Source organism: Puntigrus tetrazona, chromosome 23, assembly GCF_018831695.1.
Source record: "Puntigrus tetrazona isolate hp1 chromosome 23, ASM1883169v1, whole genome shotgun sequence".
Classification (NCBI taxonomy): domain Eukaryota; kingdom Metazoa; phylum Chordata; class Actinopteri; order Cypriniformes; family Cyprinidae; genus Puntigrus; species Puntigrus tetrazona.
This window is the reverse complement of record NC_056721.1, coordinates 17893568-17914891: the sequence shown is the minus strand read 5'-3', so window position 1 is coordinate 17914891 and position 21324 is coordinate 17893568. Positions and strand designations below refer to the sequence as shown.

The 21324-nt window shown below is 36.1% G+C and overlaps 1 protein-coding gene across 1 annotated transcript in view; it reads left to right on the top strand.

Annotated features, from left to right (window-relative positions):
- The first annotated feature begins 354 nt into the window (after positions 1-354).
- Positions 355-21324, top strand: part of vwa5b1 (von Willebrand factor A domain containing 5B1) — a 35471-nt gene continuing 14501 nt past the window's right edge. The window contains exons 1-10 of the mRNA XM_043224158.1: positions 355-1178; positions 4902-5111; positions 6344-6502; positions 7362-7581; positions 8620-8768; positions 9084-9215; positions 11238-11362; positions 14133-14309; positions 17299-17409; positions 17959-18161. Coding sequence (XP_043080093.1) covers positions 4973-5111; positions 6344-6502; positions 7362-7581; positions 8620-8768; positions 9084-9215; positions 11238-11362; positions 14133-14309; positions 17299-17409; positions 17959-18161 — 1415 coding nt within the window. The 5' untranslated portion in view covers positions 355-1178; positions 4902-4972. The remainder of the gene's footprint in view (positions 1179-4901; positions 5112-6343; positions 6503-7361; positions 7582-8619; positions 8769-9083; positions 9216-11237; positions 11363-14132; positions 14310-17298; positions 17410-17958; positions 18162-21324) is intronic.

Genomic DNA, 21324 nt, shown 5'->3' with positions numbered 1-21324 from the left:
TCAACTTGGCACCTAAGTGTAAAATTGTCATTAAAATGTGCTCAGGGTGATTTTTCTGTCATGCAATCTTGCGTTGTTCATTACACATTATGGCTTTATTCATTTTTGCCCGCTTTCTGATTTTCACCATAATTGTGAGTCAAATCTCTATGTCCAAGAATCATTACTTAAAAGATCGTGCAGCTGATATTTACGATGCCCATTCATAGCTTTTGGAGCTGATGTATTTTCTTTTTTATTGCAGATGAAATAATCAGCAGCCGCTGCGGCCCTCAGTAAATCCCAGCAGATGAGATAAGAGACATTCAGCGAGAGCGAGCGAGGAGGGAGTGAGCAAGAGAGGGAAGGAGAGACAGTAAATAGCACATGTTAATTTAATTGAGAAACAGAAGCTGAGGTTAAAGCCAAGGCGGCACATCACTAAACACACACACACTTTCTCCAGCCAACCTGTTGTCTTTTAAAAAAGCCCTAGAGGCTCCATATCGATTGTCATGGTTACGTCCTCTGCAAAAGCAGATTAATCACATGCACCACGACCACGTTCAGAAAAAAAAAAAATTATAAAACCGTGCCAGTCATATTGAAATCGAGATAGTGAGCTTAGCAGTCACCGGAGGGAAAAAAACACGAATGATGGGAAGATAGAAGTGACAGATATGAGATGCGAAACCAAAAATTCTCCATCTGAATCCTTTGCGTGATCTATGATCTCTTTTCCCTCCCCTCGTTCCCCCCCATGCATGGTGTTGCGTTTCAGCCAGTGGCACCCCTGGCTATCAAATGGGATCCATGAATGGGCTCTCGTCACTGATTACGGAGAGACAGAGAGGTGGGGGAGCGGAGAGGTGGGTGGTACAGATGCTGAGGGGAGAATCAAGCGTTGGCGGGGGGCTGGTGGGGCTCGTGTTCATCTGTTGCACAGGACAAGCTCTCGTTTCCAGCTCTGAGCTTCGTAACCACATGTTGCTGCGCTGATTGCCTGCATAAAGGCTCCTCCAGCTGCTTCTGCATCTGTCAGTCTCTCTCTTTCACTCTCTACCTCCCTCCCGTCCTCCGTTTCTGCTCAGTTGTTGTGTCCGTCTACAAGAGGCAGAGAGCTTTTCGGAGTTGCAGCCCCGATGTTATTTTGGACCTCACCAATTCAGACGTCGAGAGAGCATTGCTGCAGATGCGAGGTAAGAGATTTCAGCTTCGGGGGAAAGGAGCTGAAGTCTGAGGATCGAGACGAAGTATTTCAGGGTGAATTTGGCAAGTGTTTCCGAAGCACTGAAGAGGGATTTCTTGCATCAGTTTGCTGGATCAACAGGTGTTCGTTTCTGCGCCGTGTCTCCCGCCGTGTGTGTGGTGGCAGCCGTGGAGTGTGTGGAGTGGGTGATTTGGCTGTTTTTTTGGGAGTGATTCACACGCCGCTGCTCCAGGGAGAGGATGGATGGGAGGCGGGGTTGATTATCGTCTGTCACTTTGGGTTCTTCTGATTTGGGTCCCCTTGGAAGAAGGCTAGAATTGTTATTGTAATTGTCATATGGTTATTAAGAACGAAATTGATTTGGATTTTTACCTGCTCTGATAGAGAGCTTCATTTATGTGGTTTTAATATCGCCTCTTACCTGCATGACATTATTTGTATCAGCTCAAAATGTAGAGGTATATTACAAAAGCTACCTATTATACATATTACGTAACATTTTAACGTATAGAAAACAGTTATTTTAAATTAAAATAATATTTTTTTAGATCAAATAAATGCAGCCTCGCGAGCATGATTTTAAGGGGTTTTAATATTGTTTACCTGCATGATTCGGTATCTGTTATAAATGTTTCTTCAGCAGCGTATTAAAATGATTTCTGAAGGATCATGTGACAGTAAAAGCTGGAGTTATGTTGCTAAAAAAACAGCTTTAACAGGAATACATTATGTTTTAAAATGTTGCAGTTATAAACAGTTATCCTAAATTGCAATAACGTCACATTTTTAAACAAATGCATTCAGAGACTTTTAATGCGGTTTTATCATCGTTAGTTATCCGCATGATTTCAGCATATGCTATATCACGTTTAAAGAGGATAGTGACACCTTTGCTTTGTGTAGAAATGTCCGCTCCTCTCAGGACACATGATGGCAGTGTTCGACCGGTTTGCTGTGTGTGACGATGGGGAAATCTGTTGGCCTCGTCCGTCCACTCTCATCCCGTCATGCACCCTAATCTATCGGAAAGGGGGTGGCGTTCCTCTGTGTCTGAGAGTTATGACCGCGTGGACACCCGGATGAAAGCGTCTGTTTCTGTTCTGTGATGATGGGGAGCTGTTTCATCTCAAACATTTATGTCCTCTGAGAACGGTTGATCGTAAATCTTGGGGCGAACCGGCTGGGAATCAAATCAAATTTCCAAAACACTGGCCCTCTGTGGAAGTTCAGCAAGTTAGACGAAAATCGGAGGATTAATCCCGGTCTTTAGATAAATAATAAACCTCAAGAGATTGAATAGAGTTCTCAATTGTGTTTGCAAAGAGGTGGGAAACCAGTATGGAAACTACCATTATTTTTTTTTTATGATATTGTTCTTATTTACTTATGACATGCTTTAATTATGAGCTTTATCATAGATGTTTCTCCTGTAATTCATTAGATTCAAGACATTAGTTGTTGACTGATATGTGCTCTTCAATGCCATTTCAAGGCTGCTGACATGATGCTTATATATTGGAATTCATTCAAATGATATGGCAAATTAATATTACATTTATTCATGTTAAGCAATACACTTCGCAGTATTTATTTATTTATTTTTAAGTTTAGGGTCACTACGATTTTATTTCTTAAATATTTTTGTCTTCTACAACAATGCGTTAAATTCATCAGTAATTCATTCATGATGTTAAAAAGAATTCTATTTAAAAAAAAGTTGCTCTTTGAATGTTATATTGTATAAACAATGATGTTATATAAATTAGTATTACTTCACTGTATTTTGATTAAATGAATGCAGGCTTATTGAGTGTAAGAAAAGCATTTTTAAATCATTTAAAAAAATCTTACCAACCCCATATTTTTGAGTCATAGTCTATAATCTATATCTATAATCTATAATATTATAATCTCAGAATGATCAAATATTTTCTACTACTACTTGACAGCGTAACTCAGGCATTTCATTAAAAGATATAAAAAGAGCCTATATTAAAATCTCTATTCATTTTTGAGAAAGTATAGTGGATTTCATTGGCATGCTCTTTGATTGTCATCGCTGTTTAGGAGAAACAATTGCAATATTTATAAATGCCATAATGTAAGAGATCTCATTTGTGGCGTTTTTATTGTTGGGAGATTGCTTGTTCAAACCTCTGGAAACCTAATGGGGTTTTCAGTTATGATTTATTGGTCAATATCTCAGATAGGTCTTCTCATGTCTGATTAGAAATAAAAACAGACACAAGACGATCGACATATGGGTACAGAGTCTTTTTGGTGACAGACTTTGCAAATCCGAGCAGAATCTGAGACATTGTTCAGAGAGATCGCCCCTGAAACTTTAGTCTGAGAGCTTTGGTGTCTTTGGTGACGCATTAGCTTTCCATTTCGATTCCATTACTGTCCAAGAGAATCAATTGAAAAGTTAAAGAGATCTTATTTGTGCTCTGAAAACTAGTTAATTTGGGTATTACATCATGTTAATCGCTTTTTCTGGAACAATCATTAATGGAGCCGAGAGACACAGACGTTGCTCTGTATCAGATGACAGCTCTGGGTTTGTATTCCTGTATAGTCTGGAGTATTGTGTGCTGATCTCAGGTAAAAACTCACTGGTCATGGCCTCAGCACTACATCTGTTACAGTGTCCGGGGCTCGTTTGATGTGCCAGAGGTTTCTGTTTCCTTTGATGGCGCTGAAACAGAGCTGTGATTTCTGTGCCAGAAATCCAGTCACGGGACAGGGAAAGGGTTCGTCTGGACCTGTCAGAGGTCTTCATTCGGACACCAGAGTGACATCCGAAACGATACGGATAATGCTGCTGTCTTCTCATCTTTATTAATGCGACATGCATGAAGGCAGTGATGAGTTATGATGTGACAGTACGAACGACGCGCAGACATGTGGACACTTTTTAAATAAATCACCTTACAGTTTGTATGGCAGTAAATGATAAAATAGTAATTGGTCATTTTCTGGTGGTCAAATGTTAGTTAGCCATCTAGAGGTAGTTACATTTTCAGATTTTGTTTTCTATAAACATTCTTAAAATGAGATCAGTTTAACCTGAGAAACAAAATATCATTAGATACTGCATGTGACTTGCTTTCGGGAGAATATCTTTTGAAAGGTCATTTTTATTATTTTCCTTTTTTTAACTAACACTACAAAATTAGATGTATGCTTAAAACAAAAAAATCTGTAGAAAGTAATAATAATTAAGATCCTTTATGCATTGTTGCTTTTCAAGTGAATGTATTGTTTTAAGGATATATTTCAGTGTAAATAAATAAATAAATATTGGCCTCATTTTTATTTGCATAATAAACAGTAATAAATAATAATAAAGGTATGTATTTTATTGTTTATAGGAAGAAAAACATCATAATTATACTATAATATATATACTAAATAATAATATATTATAATAATTAAATACATAAATATGTTTATTTATTGCTTAAAGCAAGACAATTTAATGCATAATAATAATAATAATAATAATAATAATAATAATAATAATAATAATAATAATAATAATATTAATATTAATAATAATAATAATAAATATTTGAATAGTAATAATAATAGTGCTTATCTGAACTTTCATAAAATAAACGTGTCCGTGAATGTGTGTCTAAAATGCATTGGGCACAAAGAGATATTTATTTATTTGTTGGTATTAAAACATGGTTCTGATGTTATCTAGACTTTTTAAGGAAACATCCCGCTCGCTCCCTTCTCTGCATGTGAGAAGCTGAACTGGACAGAACCACCATCATGCCTGGCCTGATCAACAAGAGCAAATGGAGCTCTCTGCCTCTGAGCATCTCAGACATCACTTCCTGTGTCAGAGGTTACACCCTGGCAATGACAGCCTCCTTGACCTATGAAAACATCGAAGATCACCCTATCGAGGGTAAGTATGCTGTCTACAATAGGTGCATTATTTCCTCTAAAGTGAGATCAATCATTAGTGACTATTGCCAAGTCTTCACTATGACACTAAAAAACAGATTTTCCATTTGGATTAAACATAGTGCGATGCATGTTGGTCAACCAGATTTATAAATTCAATTTCTTTCAGTTATTGTTTTCATAATGAACAGATTTATGCCGATTTGCAATTTTGAAAATAAGATTACATGAAAATGAAACCAAATCAATGCAAATAGTTAATAAACTAGGCCAGTGCAGCAATATTGCTAGTTTAATTTATGAATCACCGACAAATATGTGTTATATTACGTTTATGAGTTTATATTAAAACTGTGTAATGCAAGCAGATGGAAATGCTGCAGTTAAAAAAGATTTTTTGGAGTATAGTAATGATTGAAACTAAGCTTTAGCTTTAACCCTTGCCACTGTCCCACTGAATCCACTGATTAAAAATAATCAAAAAATATGGTGCATCAGGCCCAAGCTGTAAAAAAATGCAAAACCTTTTAAGTCTCAAATACTAAAAATGCAATTTTTTTTTTACTACATAAAAACCCTTGTCAGACAAACAAAATCACCCCAAATAGTCAAACACAGTTGTCTGAACAAAGACTTTTATGTTGTTGAAATGTTAATGTCATGCATTGCAGCATGAATAAATGGTGCAGTTACTGTTATAGGATTGTTGTTTTGCTGCTGATTAATTTCATTAAAACTGTTTTTGTTGTTTTGTTATTATTGTTAGGTATTTGTTGTACTGTGATGTAAAATGCTCCCTTTTTTAACATTTGTTGGTTGTCACCGTTCTTGAGGTTAGTGGGTTTAATGTGACTCCAGAAGGACGTGAAGCTAATTGCCTTGAATTTTTAAGTTAAGTGTAGTATTCATTTATTTTGGTCCAAAAGTACAGTGACAAAAACACAATTATGATTCTCCTGAAAAGAAATTTTAATTATACAAATACTTCCCTTCCCTGCCCTAACCTCAGCGGTTATTTGTGTGAAGTCTAGAAATGTCACGGGCAGATTGCTGCTCTGTGGTCTCCAGTGTTGTATTGACTCCAGCAGATTGGATTTTGCATTGGTCAATGCTGAAAGCACTAAAACGAAGGATTTAATTTCCATCAAGTGCAAAATTAGCTTTGTGGAAGGATCGCCTTTCGCTATTGTGTAATAAACAATGTGTTCTCCTGTAATCCTGTGATTCATGCAGGGATCTTTATATACCCTCTGGATGAGTGCAGCGTGGTGGTCGGGTTCGAAGCGATGATTGGCAGCCAGATAATAACCGTGCAGGTCAAAGATAAAATGAAAATCGATGACTGTTACTTTGATTGTTGCAATGCCAATGGAACCCTGCAGAGTGGAGGTGGTAAGATTGTATGCTCATTTATAACGCTCCTCGAAGATCCGTGATTCAGAGCTTAAACGTTAAGCCTGTCACGGTGACTGTTGAATCCAGTTAAAAAAAATGGTTCACCCAAAAATGAAAATTTGCATACTATTTACTCAGCCTCATGCAATGCAAAATGTAGCTGGTTTCCTCATCAGAACAGATTTGTAGAAATATAGCATTGCATCACTTGCTCACCAATGGATCCGCTGAAGTGAATGGGTGCCGTCAGAATGAGAATCCAAACACTGGTAAAAACATCACAATAATCCACAGGATCCAGTCCATGAAGTAAAAAGCTGTGTGTTAGTAAGAAATAAATTCAGCAAGACTGTTTTAAATAATTGCTCTTTGCTAATGGTCCTCTATTAATAGTATTGGTTTCTCCAGTGAAGTCTGAATCAGAAGAGAAATATGCACAAATCAATCACTGTTTACAAGGTCTGAAATGTTTCTAAACAATATGTTGGTGGATTTCGATGTGAGAGGACAGCAAGGAATGGGCTTTTTCCACTGGAGAAAGTCTTATTATTGAATATGGACTTGTTTTATGGTCAGAAGGGACAGTTTAAAAGCTTTAATTTGTATTTGCTTCTACAAACACACAGTTTTTCCCTTCACCAGATGTTAACTGATGGACTGTGGCTTGTTGTAATGTTTTTATTAGCTGATGGTACCCACTCACTGCAGAGGATCCACAGGTGGAGTAAATTTTCTGCAGTTTTTTGTTTTTGGGTGAACTATTACTTTAACACACTTTATAATGCTTTTTCATTGAAGTCGGACGGTACATTTTGTGTGATTTACTGATGACTCATCTCGAATCTTCTTGTTGCAGGACTTATTGTTTTGGATGAGGATCAGGAGAGGACAATGCTGGTGGTCAGTCTGGGGGTCATTCCCCCTCTGGAGACCATTAATATACTGGTCAGCACCTCCTCAGAGCTCAGCACGCTCCCTAATGGAGGAATTCGGGTGAGCTCACCGCCCGTCTGCTCACCAAGAGTCCAACGATCTGTCAAAGAGGAGCAAGCGTTTTCGCCCAGCACTGCTAGGAGGTGTGTGATTCAGTAATGTTGAAGTATTTGCATGGACACACTGTACTTCTATGATCTACTCTTTGATTTCAGTTTTAAACTTCAGACCCTAGTAAAAGCAATTCATTCAGTCTGAACTTTTTAACATATAGACTCCCATTGATTTGCAATGACATGTTAGACATTACACTGACATTGATATCTATGTAATATATTTGCAAAATGATTCATAATGACTGAAGGACTAGTTTATTTCAATGAATCAAAAAAGTTACAGGACAATCAGTGCGGTCCAATTCCTGAATGAATGACTCTTATGAGTCGGTTGTTTTAGTGAATCAAAAACATACTGACCTGGTTGTTCATATGATATCCATAACATTCTTTTATATTAGTGTAATATTTGCACACTGAAATAAAAATTTCCTGAAAATGTTCTCACCTTGCGTGATCCAAAATGTAGATGAACAGGTTTAGAGAAATTTAACATTACTTCACTTGTTTACCAAATGAATCTTAATAATCCACAAGTAGCCCACTAGCAAAGCGAAAAGCTAACAAAAAAAACCCAATCCATCTTTTAGCCGTGGACTGCAGTGCTGTGCATTACTTGTGGTTTATTATGATGTTTTTATCAGCTGTTTGGACTCTCATTCCGACGGCACCCATTCACTGCAGAGGATCCGTTGGTGAGCATGTGATACATGCTAAAAAAAACTCATCTACATTCTGATTCTCCTTTTGTTTGAACTGTTCCCTTAAACCAGAACAGTTGCTGACAGGTCGTTTATATGGCATGCGAGATTAAAAATCTCTGATATTGCTCTGATATTTGCATATTGAACTGCGACTTGTTTTTCTTCTTGCATTTATTTGCATACAGAATTTTTACTTCCATCTGTTCAACCATCTCTCTAGGTATCTTTCCAAAGATATCCTCGCATTATGTGTTGATTAAGCAAAGTGTACAACAAAAGCTGGAAATTAAACAACGTCAGACCTCACTGACTTCCATTGTATGAGCAGTTTATCAAAACACCTCCTGCTGATTTGTCTCAGGAGGGATCAGCATCACTGTGCAGTGGGATCCCACGAGCAGACGGCCTCAGGAGTGTGTTTAGCTGCTCTGTTGGAGGAAGAGACCATCAACTCCATTGACTACGAGTTTAATTTCCATCTTGAGATCAGAGGACCGTATTTACTGGCAGGTCAGTTCCTCTATCCTCATGTGTGAGTCTAGTATTAAATATTATAAGCTACCCTGATTTCCAGACAAATAAATAGGAATACACATAACGCTTTATTTGTATTCAAATTTCTGACAAAAGCATGCTTTCTAGCCTAATTATTTTGATGCATTAAATAGTTTGAAGCTGACTTTTCATAAAATAGCATTACTGGATGACGGTTGTTTTGCAGTATGCATCTCCCAGCTAGAGTTGCAGAACAGTTTAGTCCTCGCATGTGGTCTGACGTCTGTTGCTCGTGCTTAATTTAAACGCTTTAGAAGTTTCTCTGTGCAGGTGTGGAGAGCCCTTCACATGCCATCCGGGCGGACGCTGACCCCTCGGCTCGCTCTGCCACCAGCATTGTAGTCACACTGGCAGACAAGTATACCTACGACTGCCCTGTGGAGATACTGATCTACCCCAGTGGTGCGTAGCACATATAATTACACTAATTATTCTGTCATGTCATGATCTGAATATGCTTTTTAGTGATAGAGCATGACCAGTGTAATCCGATTCCTGAACAAACGGCTCTGAGTTGGTTCTTTTTAAGTGAATCAAAAACATACGGCATGGCCAGAGTATTCTGATTCCTGAACAAATGACTCTGAATTGTTTTTTTTAAGTGAATCAAAAGCATACAGAACCGACCAGTGCAGTTTGATTCCTGAAAAAATGGCTCTGAGTTGGTTCTTTTTAAGTGAATCAAAAGTCATCATTGTTTTAATCAATCAAAAATGTACAGCACATCCAACGTGGTTCGACTTCCAAATGAATGACCCTTATTAAGTGAATCAGACATTTTCAGTGCAGCCGGTGTAGTCAGATTCCTGAACGAATGTTTCTTATAAACCAACATACATCGTAACTAGTGTAATCTGATTCTTGAGTGAACGAATCCAAGTTGATTCATTTTAGTGAATCAAAACATACCACGTAACCATTAATTTCCTGGTGACTTACATGCCCCTTCTCTTTTTTTAGTGAATCAAAAACACATCCAGTGTAGTCCAACTCTCAAAAGAATGATTCTTAGCAGCTGATTCTTTTATCAGAACCAGAAAGATTCAGTGTAACCAGTCCAATTCCCAAACAAATGATACATATAAACAGTTTTTTTGTAGCGATTTAAACATTTTCAAACCAACAAGTGTGATCCAACCCCCAAATAAAACGGTCTCTTCTAATCCGGTTTTTAGCAAATCGGTGTCGTCTGGTTTTCGAACAAATGACTCAGTGATCCAGCTCTTTTAGTGAACCAAAAAAGAGTTTGATTCATAAGCAACAGAATCTGCGTTGTTTGTTTTTAGTGAATCAGCGGAACCAGTATTGTATGATTCCTAACTGATTCCTAAAAGTCTCTTCTGAGCAGTGGATCAAAACAAAAATTTGCTACAGGTAACTTCAAGACTTAAATCAGAGAAATTACTGACTGATTGTTCATATGAGAGTCAGTAAATATGCAAAAAAAAGTATGCAAAAAATGTATAAATACATTTGTTGAAAATATAGTGAACACCAATTAATAGGTTGCATTTTTGAAAAGATAGTCATTAAGACATGAACACAACTTTTGCAAGAACAGTTTTTAATGTTTTTTTTTTTAATTCCTGAAGTGATCATTTGGCAATGCAATCACATTTTTTATGATCAAAAATGTATTCTTAACACGTAGTAAAAGAATCATTAAGGAATCAAAAGGTTGTTTAAAGGAATCAGAATTAAATTATTATTGTTAAATTAAACCATCCAGGGCAGCAACTACTAACCAGTTCTAGCGGCAGTGAGCAAACATTTTAGTCCCTTTACGAATCCGTTTTCCAAGTGGACCTTCCCAGCAATGTTGCTTTTTTGTCAGGCATTCGGTCCCCACATGGGCAGACAAACAAGATCACAGCCACACTGACCTGTGCTAACTGGACAATAGAGTCAGCCTTTCAGAGCAAGCCAGTGCTAATCTCTCCATGTGCCTGAAAGCTTGTCCAAACAAGGGGCGCTTTATTAAATCATAGTGCTATTGAAACATCATTCCCAAGTCTACAGGCATATAACATCATTTCTCGCTCCATAAGCACTGTTTAGTTGAGCTCTATATTTTTTCACCCACCCCATCATGCATCTCGACCTCCATCGGCGTCTGGGAGGAATAAATGAATCCCTGGATGCCTCATAAGATTGCCTCACTCCGCAGGTGACCCGAGGCCAGTATTGTGCAATTGAATTGATAAGGCAGCCGAGTGAAAGGGGCAAACGTTCAGCCGCATTGATGGCGCCAACGCACTCTGTGTCTAATACAGCTGCTGTTTTTACGAAATACCGCCACCTCGGGAGTCATTCATGTCTGGCAGTAATGCATCTCATCGTCTGCTGTCATTATTCACTGTTGTGTCTCCACACGGAGAGGTTTTAATGCTGTGCAGAGATAGTAATTCTTCCGTTTTCACGTAGAGCCCCATCTGCCACACGTTCTCATCGAAGATGGAGACATGACGCCGGAGGAATACGATGAGCATCTGAAAGGACGGAGCGACTACATAAAGGCCACCAAGAAGGACTGCAGCAATGAAAAGACCGTGAGTGAGACGGTGAATGAGGGAATACAGAAAACAGACACAACACCAGATACAAGGACGAAATATATCAAAACATTAGGACGCTTTTGTGGCGCTTTTTCAATATAATTGGTCAAATCTAGCAAAGGTTATTATATTGCAGCCAGGAACATAAACTGCACTGGAAGTGGTGATTATGTGAAATAATGTTCTCAAGATGTGTTTTTGTGACCGAGAGATTCATAAGCAAACCAGCATGTAATATAACAGATTAAGAATGATTTTGTTCACTGACAAGATGTACCAAAAACTATTTTTTATTGAACATAGAAATAGCAGTACTTTTAGATATATAAACCCAGAGGAACAAATAAATACAAATTAATGAAAACATTTGTTAATAAATAAATCAATGCGTAAATACAACTGATGGTAATATAATACAATTATTGTGATATTATTTTAATAATATTAATGTTGACAAATGTAATTATTAATCATAGTATTTATTCATTTTTTTGTGAATAAATTCAGTAACTTTTTTTTTGTGGTTTGGGTTTGATAAGAAGTTTTATACTTGTTTGTGTGATTATTAATACAGTAAAAAATAAAATATTTTAAATGTTATTGCCAATTAAGATAACAATTTTATATTTTTAAATACATTTTAAAATTTAATTTGTTCCTTTGATGCAAAACCAAAATTTAAGTAGTAAAGGCGTTTTTTATAGAAAGTTCCAAAGAATTTTCAATATTAAAGAAGATTATATAAAATAGGAGCTTTTGTAATAATATAAATATCTTTGCTGTCACTTTTGATAAATTTAATGGACCCTTGTGGAATAAAATTATTCAATTTTTTTAAAGATAAATTTCACTGACCCCAATGTTTTAAATGATAGGTCTTTCTGAACTTTTCCACACACCTCTCGGAGACTCTGTTAGATTAAGCCTAATGACACTCACACTAAAAAATCGAGTGTGAAATCAAATTTAGTTAGGTTATCCATTTAATGCAAAATCCCTTGACAATCCTTGCTAATCGTCGCTTCAGGAAGTAGTTACATTAAGAGGGAATGTCAGCGCAGATGCATGTTTCTCAGCAGCGCAAGGCTTCAGTAGCATCGTTAAGTGAGTGCTGCTCCTCAACAGGAGGGAGAGAACATTCAGCCCTAAAATCATCAGCAATGAATAGACGTTTCTATGGAAACCGTCAAAGGTCTTCAGCTGAGTATATAGTGTTTCTACGTACCGTGTAGCAAAATAAGGGTTAACCTCACCTCCTCAGGGATGTGTGCTCCTGCAATTAAACCTTTAGAGCACGAGCGGGGAATCCGCGAACCATAAAAGATTTTCAAAATTACGACCTTGTCTCATAGTTTCGCGTGCTCATGAGTGTCTGGCCCTATCAATCATTCACTAACGTGAGACACTGAATAACAGAAATGACAATGATCATTTATTCACCCAAGTTATTCCAAACTCGTATGGCTTTCTCTCTCCTGGTTGAACACAAAACGAGAAATTCGGACGAGTGTTGTGATCAGTTTTTATTCCATACAATAATCAAGCAGCTGATGGTTTCCGAATCTGAATTTGTAAAATAGTATAGAAATGATGCTATAATAATTTTGATTTAATAGAAGAAGCGTGTGTTTATGTAGAAGAAAGCTATTTCCTTCAAAAGGTTAATTTAGCAAGCGAGTCATGGAAACAGCTGATTTCTGAGAAGTAATTTAATGTAACTAATTGAGACGCGATGTAAAGTGGTTGAAATACGTGGCTAATTTGAAAGACTTTTTTTCAGAGCAGTTCACAATAGGCTAATTGGCATGCTTCAGAAGTGCCTGAAAGTTCTGTCAATTTCCGCTGAAAGTTCGCACTTAACCACCTTGCAATGAACTCTCAACCTTTCATTCACTTTTGCAGCAGTTTGCATACTCAACCATCAGGTTATTATTACTCTCAATCATTGTGAGGGTTTTTTTTTCTTCCCTTTTTCTCCTTTTCTTTCTTTCCTGGGTCATATTTCAATAAAAATAAGTCTCAGTTATAATTTTTGTACATATAATTTATGTAATTTATATTATAATAGTAAGATTTTGTGTGCATTTATGTTTTTCACAAACATCTATCTATCTATCTATCTATCTATCTATCTATCTATCTATCTATCTATCTATCTATCTATCTCATTTTTGGATACTATATAAAAGCATATAATACAAACACACACACACACACACACAATAAACTAAATTAATTACTATATATATATATATATATATATATATATAGTATTTGCTTTTCCATATTATGTCTGTATATACACAAAAAATTTATTGCGTGAATATAAATATAATTTTGCCTGAGCCTAGATGAGAATATGAAATTAAATATTTTAATTTTGCCTCAAATGTTTTGAAATAATTTAATATATATCAATTCTAAAATTAAGATAATTTTTTGTACTTCAGGTAGCTTTGTGTAGGTTTTGAAAAATATGGATAAATCATGTTGAATTGCTTAAGTACTTATAAATTAGTATTCATATTTTTTTTAGACTTTGTTCATGTTTTGCATGAGAATCTATATCTTTAGCGGTGTAAATAAGTCAGAATGCATGAAATAGCAATAGACATCCCCTTTAATGTTCCTTAAAATGGGTTTTACTGTCTTTAAGTGTAACGGCTAATTTTTCTGTTCATTTTGTTGTCAATGTGTCATGTTTTTGTGAGATTCACCAGCTTTTCAGTAACGGCTCTTCCACTGGCTGATGTGTGGTGTGTAGGTGGACATCGTTCGGAAGAGGCTCCATAAAGACATCCTCCACAACCCCGTGGTCATGCTGAACTTCTGCCCAGACCTCCGTTCGACGACCTCTGACCTGCGGAGCATTCAGGGGGAATTCATCTTCCTCATTGACCGCAGCGGAAGCATGAGTGGGGTCAACATCAATCGAGTTAAGGTGGGACGCCTGCGCTTCTGTGTTAAACTAACTCTGGCCCTCACTCCCAGTGCTTATTAACTTTTGATGACATCCTAATTTATTCAGCCGTTTAAAACCCCAAAGCGCGTCAGTCATGTTAATAACCATTAATGGAAAAGAGTTTTTATATACACACAGCAGCGCTTATTTAACACACAGATATTATTATTAAGTCCTTCAAGGAGCAATTCAACTGAAAATGTGAAAATGAAATTGCATTCACCCTCAGGCCATCCAAGATGTAACTTAGCTTGTTTCTTGATCAAAATAGATTTGGAAAAATGTAGCATTGCATGACTTGCAATGGATCTTCTGCAGTGAATGGGTGCCGTCAGAATAGGTTGATAAAAACATCATAATAATACGCAAGTAATCCACATCACTCCACAAATCCATGATATCAGCTTTTGAACTCATTCTGACGGCACCCATTCACTGCAGGTAATCATTAACAATTACGGCAGCATATATTTAATATTCTGATCTTAAAATGAGCAACATTCAGTATTTTGAGGTACTTTCTTGTAAGGAAGACCTGCAAAGTTCTTGGTTAAGATGGAGATGTCCCTGATTTAAGCTTACCTTGAAATTCGCGATGAGTTTTTTTGCTCTTTGATGGTTTCTATTATTGACTTGAAATTGTGTTACATGTAAATGGAACCGAGCGGAAGATTCTCATTTTTTCATTCCTGATTTAAATTTCCCTGACTAGAAAAAGGCTGTTAGAGTGATGCGAATCAGTGCGAATCCTTTTACTGATTAATTTATAATTTTTGCATGCGTTAATATTCCAGAAAATATACATTTGAAAAAATATAATTTGAAAAAATTAAATTCTGCAAAAGTTCAGTCTAGTTCAACAAGATGCATTGAAGCCTTGAAAAGATGCATTGAATTGAAAAAAAGTGACAGCATAATGTTAAAATGTTAAAAGACATTTATATTGTTAAAAAAAGGCTCAAATAAATGCTTGTTTTGAACATTATATTCAGTACAGACAGTTGAGTTTTCTACAAAAAATTAAGCCGCACATCTGTTTTGATGATGATAATTGCCTTTTGAGCAGCAAATCAGCAAATTAGCACGATGGATAATGTAACACTGAAGATTGGAGTAATTATGCAGAAATTTCAGCTCTGCATCACAGAAATAAATATATTTGTTAAAAACATATTCAAATAAAAAACACTAATTTTAAACTCTATTATTAAAAATCTTAAATTTCTCGTTGTATTTTTGCAGCCTTGATGAGCAAACTTTTGAATGGTAGAGTACGTGTTGAGATATTTTTTTTACCCGGGAATAAATACATAGTTATTTTTTATTTTAATAGTTTTTGCTGCATTACTTCACTGACCTCGATGCGGCTCATAGTTCTGAATCAAATCAGCCCGTTGAAGGGGTTTTCTGATGAAATAACCAGCTTGTTGCTCTGAATAGCTCAAGCAGCTAAGATAATTGAACTTGGTAAGTCTGCATGCTGAGATGTGAATGTGTGTGTGTGTGTGTGTGTGTGTCCTGTTGACGGGTCTCTGCAGCGTGACGCACGAGCCAGCGATGACTCACTGCAGTTTTGATTGAGGATCTTCCCCTTCTGACCACAAACACCAAACCGCTGTAATGTAAAGGCTCAGGTCACTCCAGCGATAATATCCTTCCCTGAATACCCTTGACCCTCAAGAAGATTTGTTCCATGCTGAAATGTCATATGTCCAGCATGATCTCTCCTGATCTGGAGAAAGAAAACAATAGGTGTATCTAATAACACTGAAAGGAATTGCTCATCCAGAAATGACCATTTTACTCACTCTCATGTAACACTAAAGAATTGTGCTGGTCATTTCTGCTATGCATTTAGGCCAAAATTTTTTTTTTGGTGAAAACGTATTTATCCTCAGACCATCTAAGAGGTAAATAATTTTTTTTTCTTTATCAGAACAGATCGCTACAATAGCTTTCATCAACGGAATGGGTGCCGTCAGAATTAGAGTCCAGACAGCTGATAAAAACATTACAATAATCCACAAACAATCAATGCAACTTTGAAAAAATATTTTTTTTTTATCATTTAGATCCATTTCATAAACCTGATAACTGATTCCCTGACGATATTTCAAAAACATTTTCAGTAAATGATTTCTCGAGCAAAAACACTTACATTTATATTATACTTCATGCATTTTGAGTTTTTTTTTTTTTTTTTTTTTTTTTAGCCACTATTTGTCATTTCTCACCGTGTCTCTTTCAATTTATGAGCAAGAGTTTCCCGCAGGTAGATTAGCTTTATTATTACAACAAAACTGGTGATTCGTTTTTTAATTAAGTCAAAACGTTAACAGACCTTATCATTGTGAATACTGTGAATATACTAGATATCTTCTTTAATAGGCTCATTCGTATTTACAAACTTAATTATAACCTCATGCTAATTACCCGGCGCTGTCAGTCTGTGGAGAAGCAGCATAATAAATGATATTTCTACTTTAGATGAGACAATATGGATGTCTGACAGGTATGATTGTGGTGTTCAATGAATGCTGCTACAAAGTTGTCTAATGGCTTCAGGTCTGCTGACAAAGATTGTTGGTTCAATCCAAACAAGACTGACACAGCTGAAATGCCACTGGTAATCGACCACCAGTCTAAACATTTTGGAAACAGGTCACCTTCTGCGTCTATAATTGTCACAGCACTTAACCCTGTAATTAAAGTTGAATGACAAAGCAAATGACTGTAATCTCTATAAGCACCTATAAAAAAAAAAATGATATAGAAGTACATCACAGAGTACTTTTACAATATTATTACACAACAAATATTTAAATTATTGCTGTCAAATGATTAATCGCATCCAAAATAAGTTTTTGCTTACATAATATATGTGAGTGTGTATGAATAAAATAATATACATATTTTTAATGAGCAATGCATAATCATTTCTGTTGATATCTTGCTTTTGTGTTCACAGGATGCAATGGTTGTGATTCTGAAAAGCCTTTTCCCAGCATGCTTATTCAACATAGTGGGTTTCGGATCCAAGTTCAAAACGCTGTTTGCTAGCAGTCAGAGCTACGATGAGGTTAGTCACCCGCAGGGACCCGCACTCACTGCCCTCATTAGATCAGCAGTCACTGTCCACAGGATCAATGCTTCTGTGTTTTTGCTGGGATCCAGCGGAAAAGGTCTGTTTTTTTTTTTTAATGAACGTGTAGTAGAGTTTCACACTGATTTTATCATTTAGAAAAAACACTGCAAAAATTCTTTTTTTTTTCCTCAGTATTTTTGTGTTGTTGTTTTTTTCAGCACAAATATCAGAATATTCCCGAATCAACAAAATATTTGATATGATTTAATTCATGTAGTTTGTCTTGTTTTCTGAAAAATGTAGGGAATTGAAGCGACTTTATGCTGAAAGCAAATCTTCCAGGGGGATAAGAAAAACAAACCCAAAAAGCATATTATTTTCTTAGTCTGTTGGCAGATGTTTATTTTTTTAGGAACAAAGTTGTTATCTTGCTTTTGGAGTATGCACTACAAGTGAAAAATATTCAAAAATATCTGAATTAATGAATCTGTCTATATATATATATATGCTGTTTTTCTATAACAAGCCTCATTTATTTCACAGGAGAGCTTGGCGTTGGCTTGTGAGCATGTGAAGAAGATCCGGGCTGACATGGGTGGCACAAACATACTGGCTCCTCTCAACTGGATCCTGCGGCAGCCCATGCAGAGAGGTCATCCTCGCCTGCTCTTCCTCCTGACCGACGGAGCTGTCGGTAACACGGGGAAAGTTATCGAGTTGCTCCGCAGCCACGCCAGGTTCACCAGGTCAGAGTTTGCTCATTCACGTTCGTGCATTTTCCAAAGCAAGTTACATTGCATTTAAGGTGTATATTTTTAATAGGTTCATGCATTCCCTGGGAATCGAACCACAACCTTGGCGTTGCAAGCGCTCTACAGCTATTGTATAATGTGCGGTTGTAATGTAATCTCAGATCATTCTTAGCGTCCATCAAATATGATTGCTCTGTGCAATTAAAAGGTTATCCTAAAGTATACATTTGAATATTTGGTGGGAATCGTTCATCAACTCAACTTTTTTTAAAAATTTAATTTTATATTTTACTAAACAGCACACATTGACTTCAACAAGCTCATGAAGCATTCGCTAAAGAGTTTGGAAGCCATCTCTTTTAGCAGAATGTCCATTACATTGAAAACGATAGAAAGTTCAACCAAAAACTCATACATGACAGGTTTGACTATATATTTGTTCTTACTAGAAATGTAAATATTGATTCAATTATAATACTTGTGAACAGTGTTTATTGATATACTAGAGTAGTAGTTACTATATATAATTTTTTATTCTATGTAGCTTTATTTATTTATTTCAGTTTTGGTAATAGTTGTACTTCAACTTCTTTTTATTTCAGAATAAGTAAAAAAATTGTTTATCAAATATTCTAATGTTTTTTAGCTTTATTTCAGTTTATGGAAGCCATTTTTACTAGATATAATTAGATAATAATAAAAGCACTGATCGTGACTCAGTTTGAATGGTTTTGGAAAAAATCTTCTCAAAGACATTTTTTTTTATATGTATAAACTGTTCATGTAATAAAATATGTTGTAAAATAGATAGATATATATACACGCACACATATATACATATATATTATGCATTTATTTTATAATAAAAGTTCCCTCTAAATTAAAGATTCTGTGTTGATCTAAACCTGCCCTTTCATTGTTATAGCATAAAATATATTTTAAGAAATGTTTCAGTGGAGTCCAATGTTGTTTGAACCCCAGAATATCTCAGGTTTGAAAAAACACCAAAGTGAGTGAATGATGACAGAACGATCATTTTTGAGTGAGCTAACTCTGCTGATTATGCTAAAGAGATAACAATTAATGATACTGAATAGCATTCCCTATCAAGAACAATCGTACCTCATACACGCTGCCATTTTAGTGCAAACCAGCTTCTGATCGCAATATGTTTTCATTTACACGGAACAGAGCAGCTTGGACAGTCTTGAAAAGATCCTGTTTTATTTAAAAAGCCACGAGCTTTCGGAACGATTCGCTGATTAAAAGAGTCGTAATTCAAATCTTCCATTTTTGGGTGAACTAATCCTTTAATATATCGTAGGTTCAAGGATACAGAGCTGCAGAACTATTCAGGTAATAAGATCATAATCAGATCAGCGCAGCCGCAAGCAAGAGTAAATTGATGTCTCTCCGTCTAATCCTTTTAGATCCGCACTAGCCACAACGCGGCTGGGATTCACAGGCTTTGTTTCCGCTCTCTGCCGCATCCGAGAGGCTTCCATCTCCCACCTCCAGTCCATTTATCACCTACAGAGACGTTCACCTCAGAGAAACATTTCTATTCTTTCCCGTCCTCTTAGAACAGACGCTACAATAGCTTTCTTTTTAAATGAATGGAGGAACCTGCGGGTTTTAAGAGTCGTTCCTGCAGTACAATAGACACGCGATGGCTGGGAAGTGAAGCTGTGGTGTAATTTACTGCCTTGAACAGCACTTGCCCTTCACAGAAGAACCAGAATAATCACAAATGTGTCTTGCTGCACATTTCTCTACTGTGAGGACACAACTAGGCTTTCTTTGCTTGTTAGGGAAGAATGTTTCTCGGTAAACTGATCTGATTGCTCGTCCACACTGTAGTAAATGGACAGATATGTTGTGTTTTCACGAATTAAAGCCTGCACTGAAGATCACTCGTCTTCAATTACTACTGTTTGCCTTCAGATACTGTTTTAAAGCTGAAATCTAGAGATTGTAAGAATTTTAAATATAGCTTCAATATATGAGCTTGGTTGCAAAACAATACGTCTTCATGCTGTACCTGATTTCATCCTTTTATGCGACATTTTACTGACGTTGTGCACATCGCAGAAGATTCAGCGACACGAAAAGTTGAGCTTGCATAGCTTGAAACAATTTTTATTCTGGTTTAGGTTAACTGCACATGCCAAATTCTGAGGAAATCCCAGAATGCAAGATCTCTGCAAACATTTACAATCAAGATTTAAGAGAATTTTTTATTTTGTATTCTTAAATTGTAGTTATAAAGATTTATATTTATTTTCTGATGCATAATTTATAAATAAATGCATAATTCATTTTTAAAAAATGTACCCAATACTCATGTAATGTGTGTGTATATATGTATATATGTATATGGATGTAGTAACTAGTAATAGTATGTATTTTTAATAATTATTTCTTTTTAATTTAATATATATTCACTTATTAATTAAATATTTAGGAATTGATTAAAATAAAATAAATCTAACAAAAAATTTACAGAATTCTAGTATGTACTATTTCAGTTTAATTTATTCAAATTCTTTATATCTGTATTAATGCATAATTCATTATAAAAAAAAACATTTAAAACATTATTTATAAAAAAATGTATACATAATATACAAAGATTGTTAATAATGTATTTTATATTGTGCTGCAACATTGTGTTGTTAGCTTAGCAACATCCTAAAGTGAAACTGTATTGATATCAGTCCTCTTAAACGAAGTTGGTTTGTTCGTCTATTTCCAGGTTTTATTAGGGACCAGTTTAGTCTGGTTTAAACCGCTTTTCAGGTGTAATCCTCGTTTGAAGACTATTTGTGCGCCGTATGCAGTTGCGGTCTATCTAGAACGTTCCTAAGCAGTCTGTTTCATTACGGATACTTCCTTAGAAGGCAGCTGCCTATGTAGGCGGCAGACATAAAGTCAGCTTTCTAGGCTGTTATACCATTTTACCATTTTATACCTGTATATATATTTTACTTGCTGAAGAAAATGTTATGCTTATTATTCTCATGGAATAAACAAAACAAATATGTTCCTTGCTGGCTTTCTGACGGCACACTTGTCCATCCCCGAATAAAATTCTGAAAATACAGGTGATATTGTCTGGCAGAGCGTCACCCAGCTGAGGTGCAGTTTCTTCGTGACG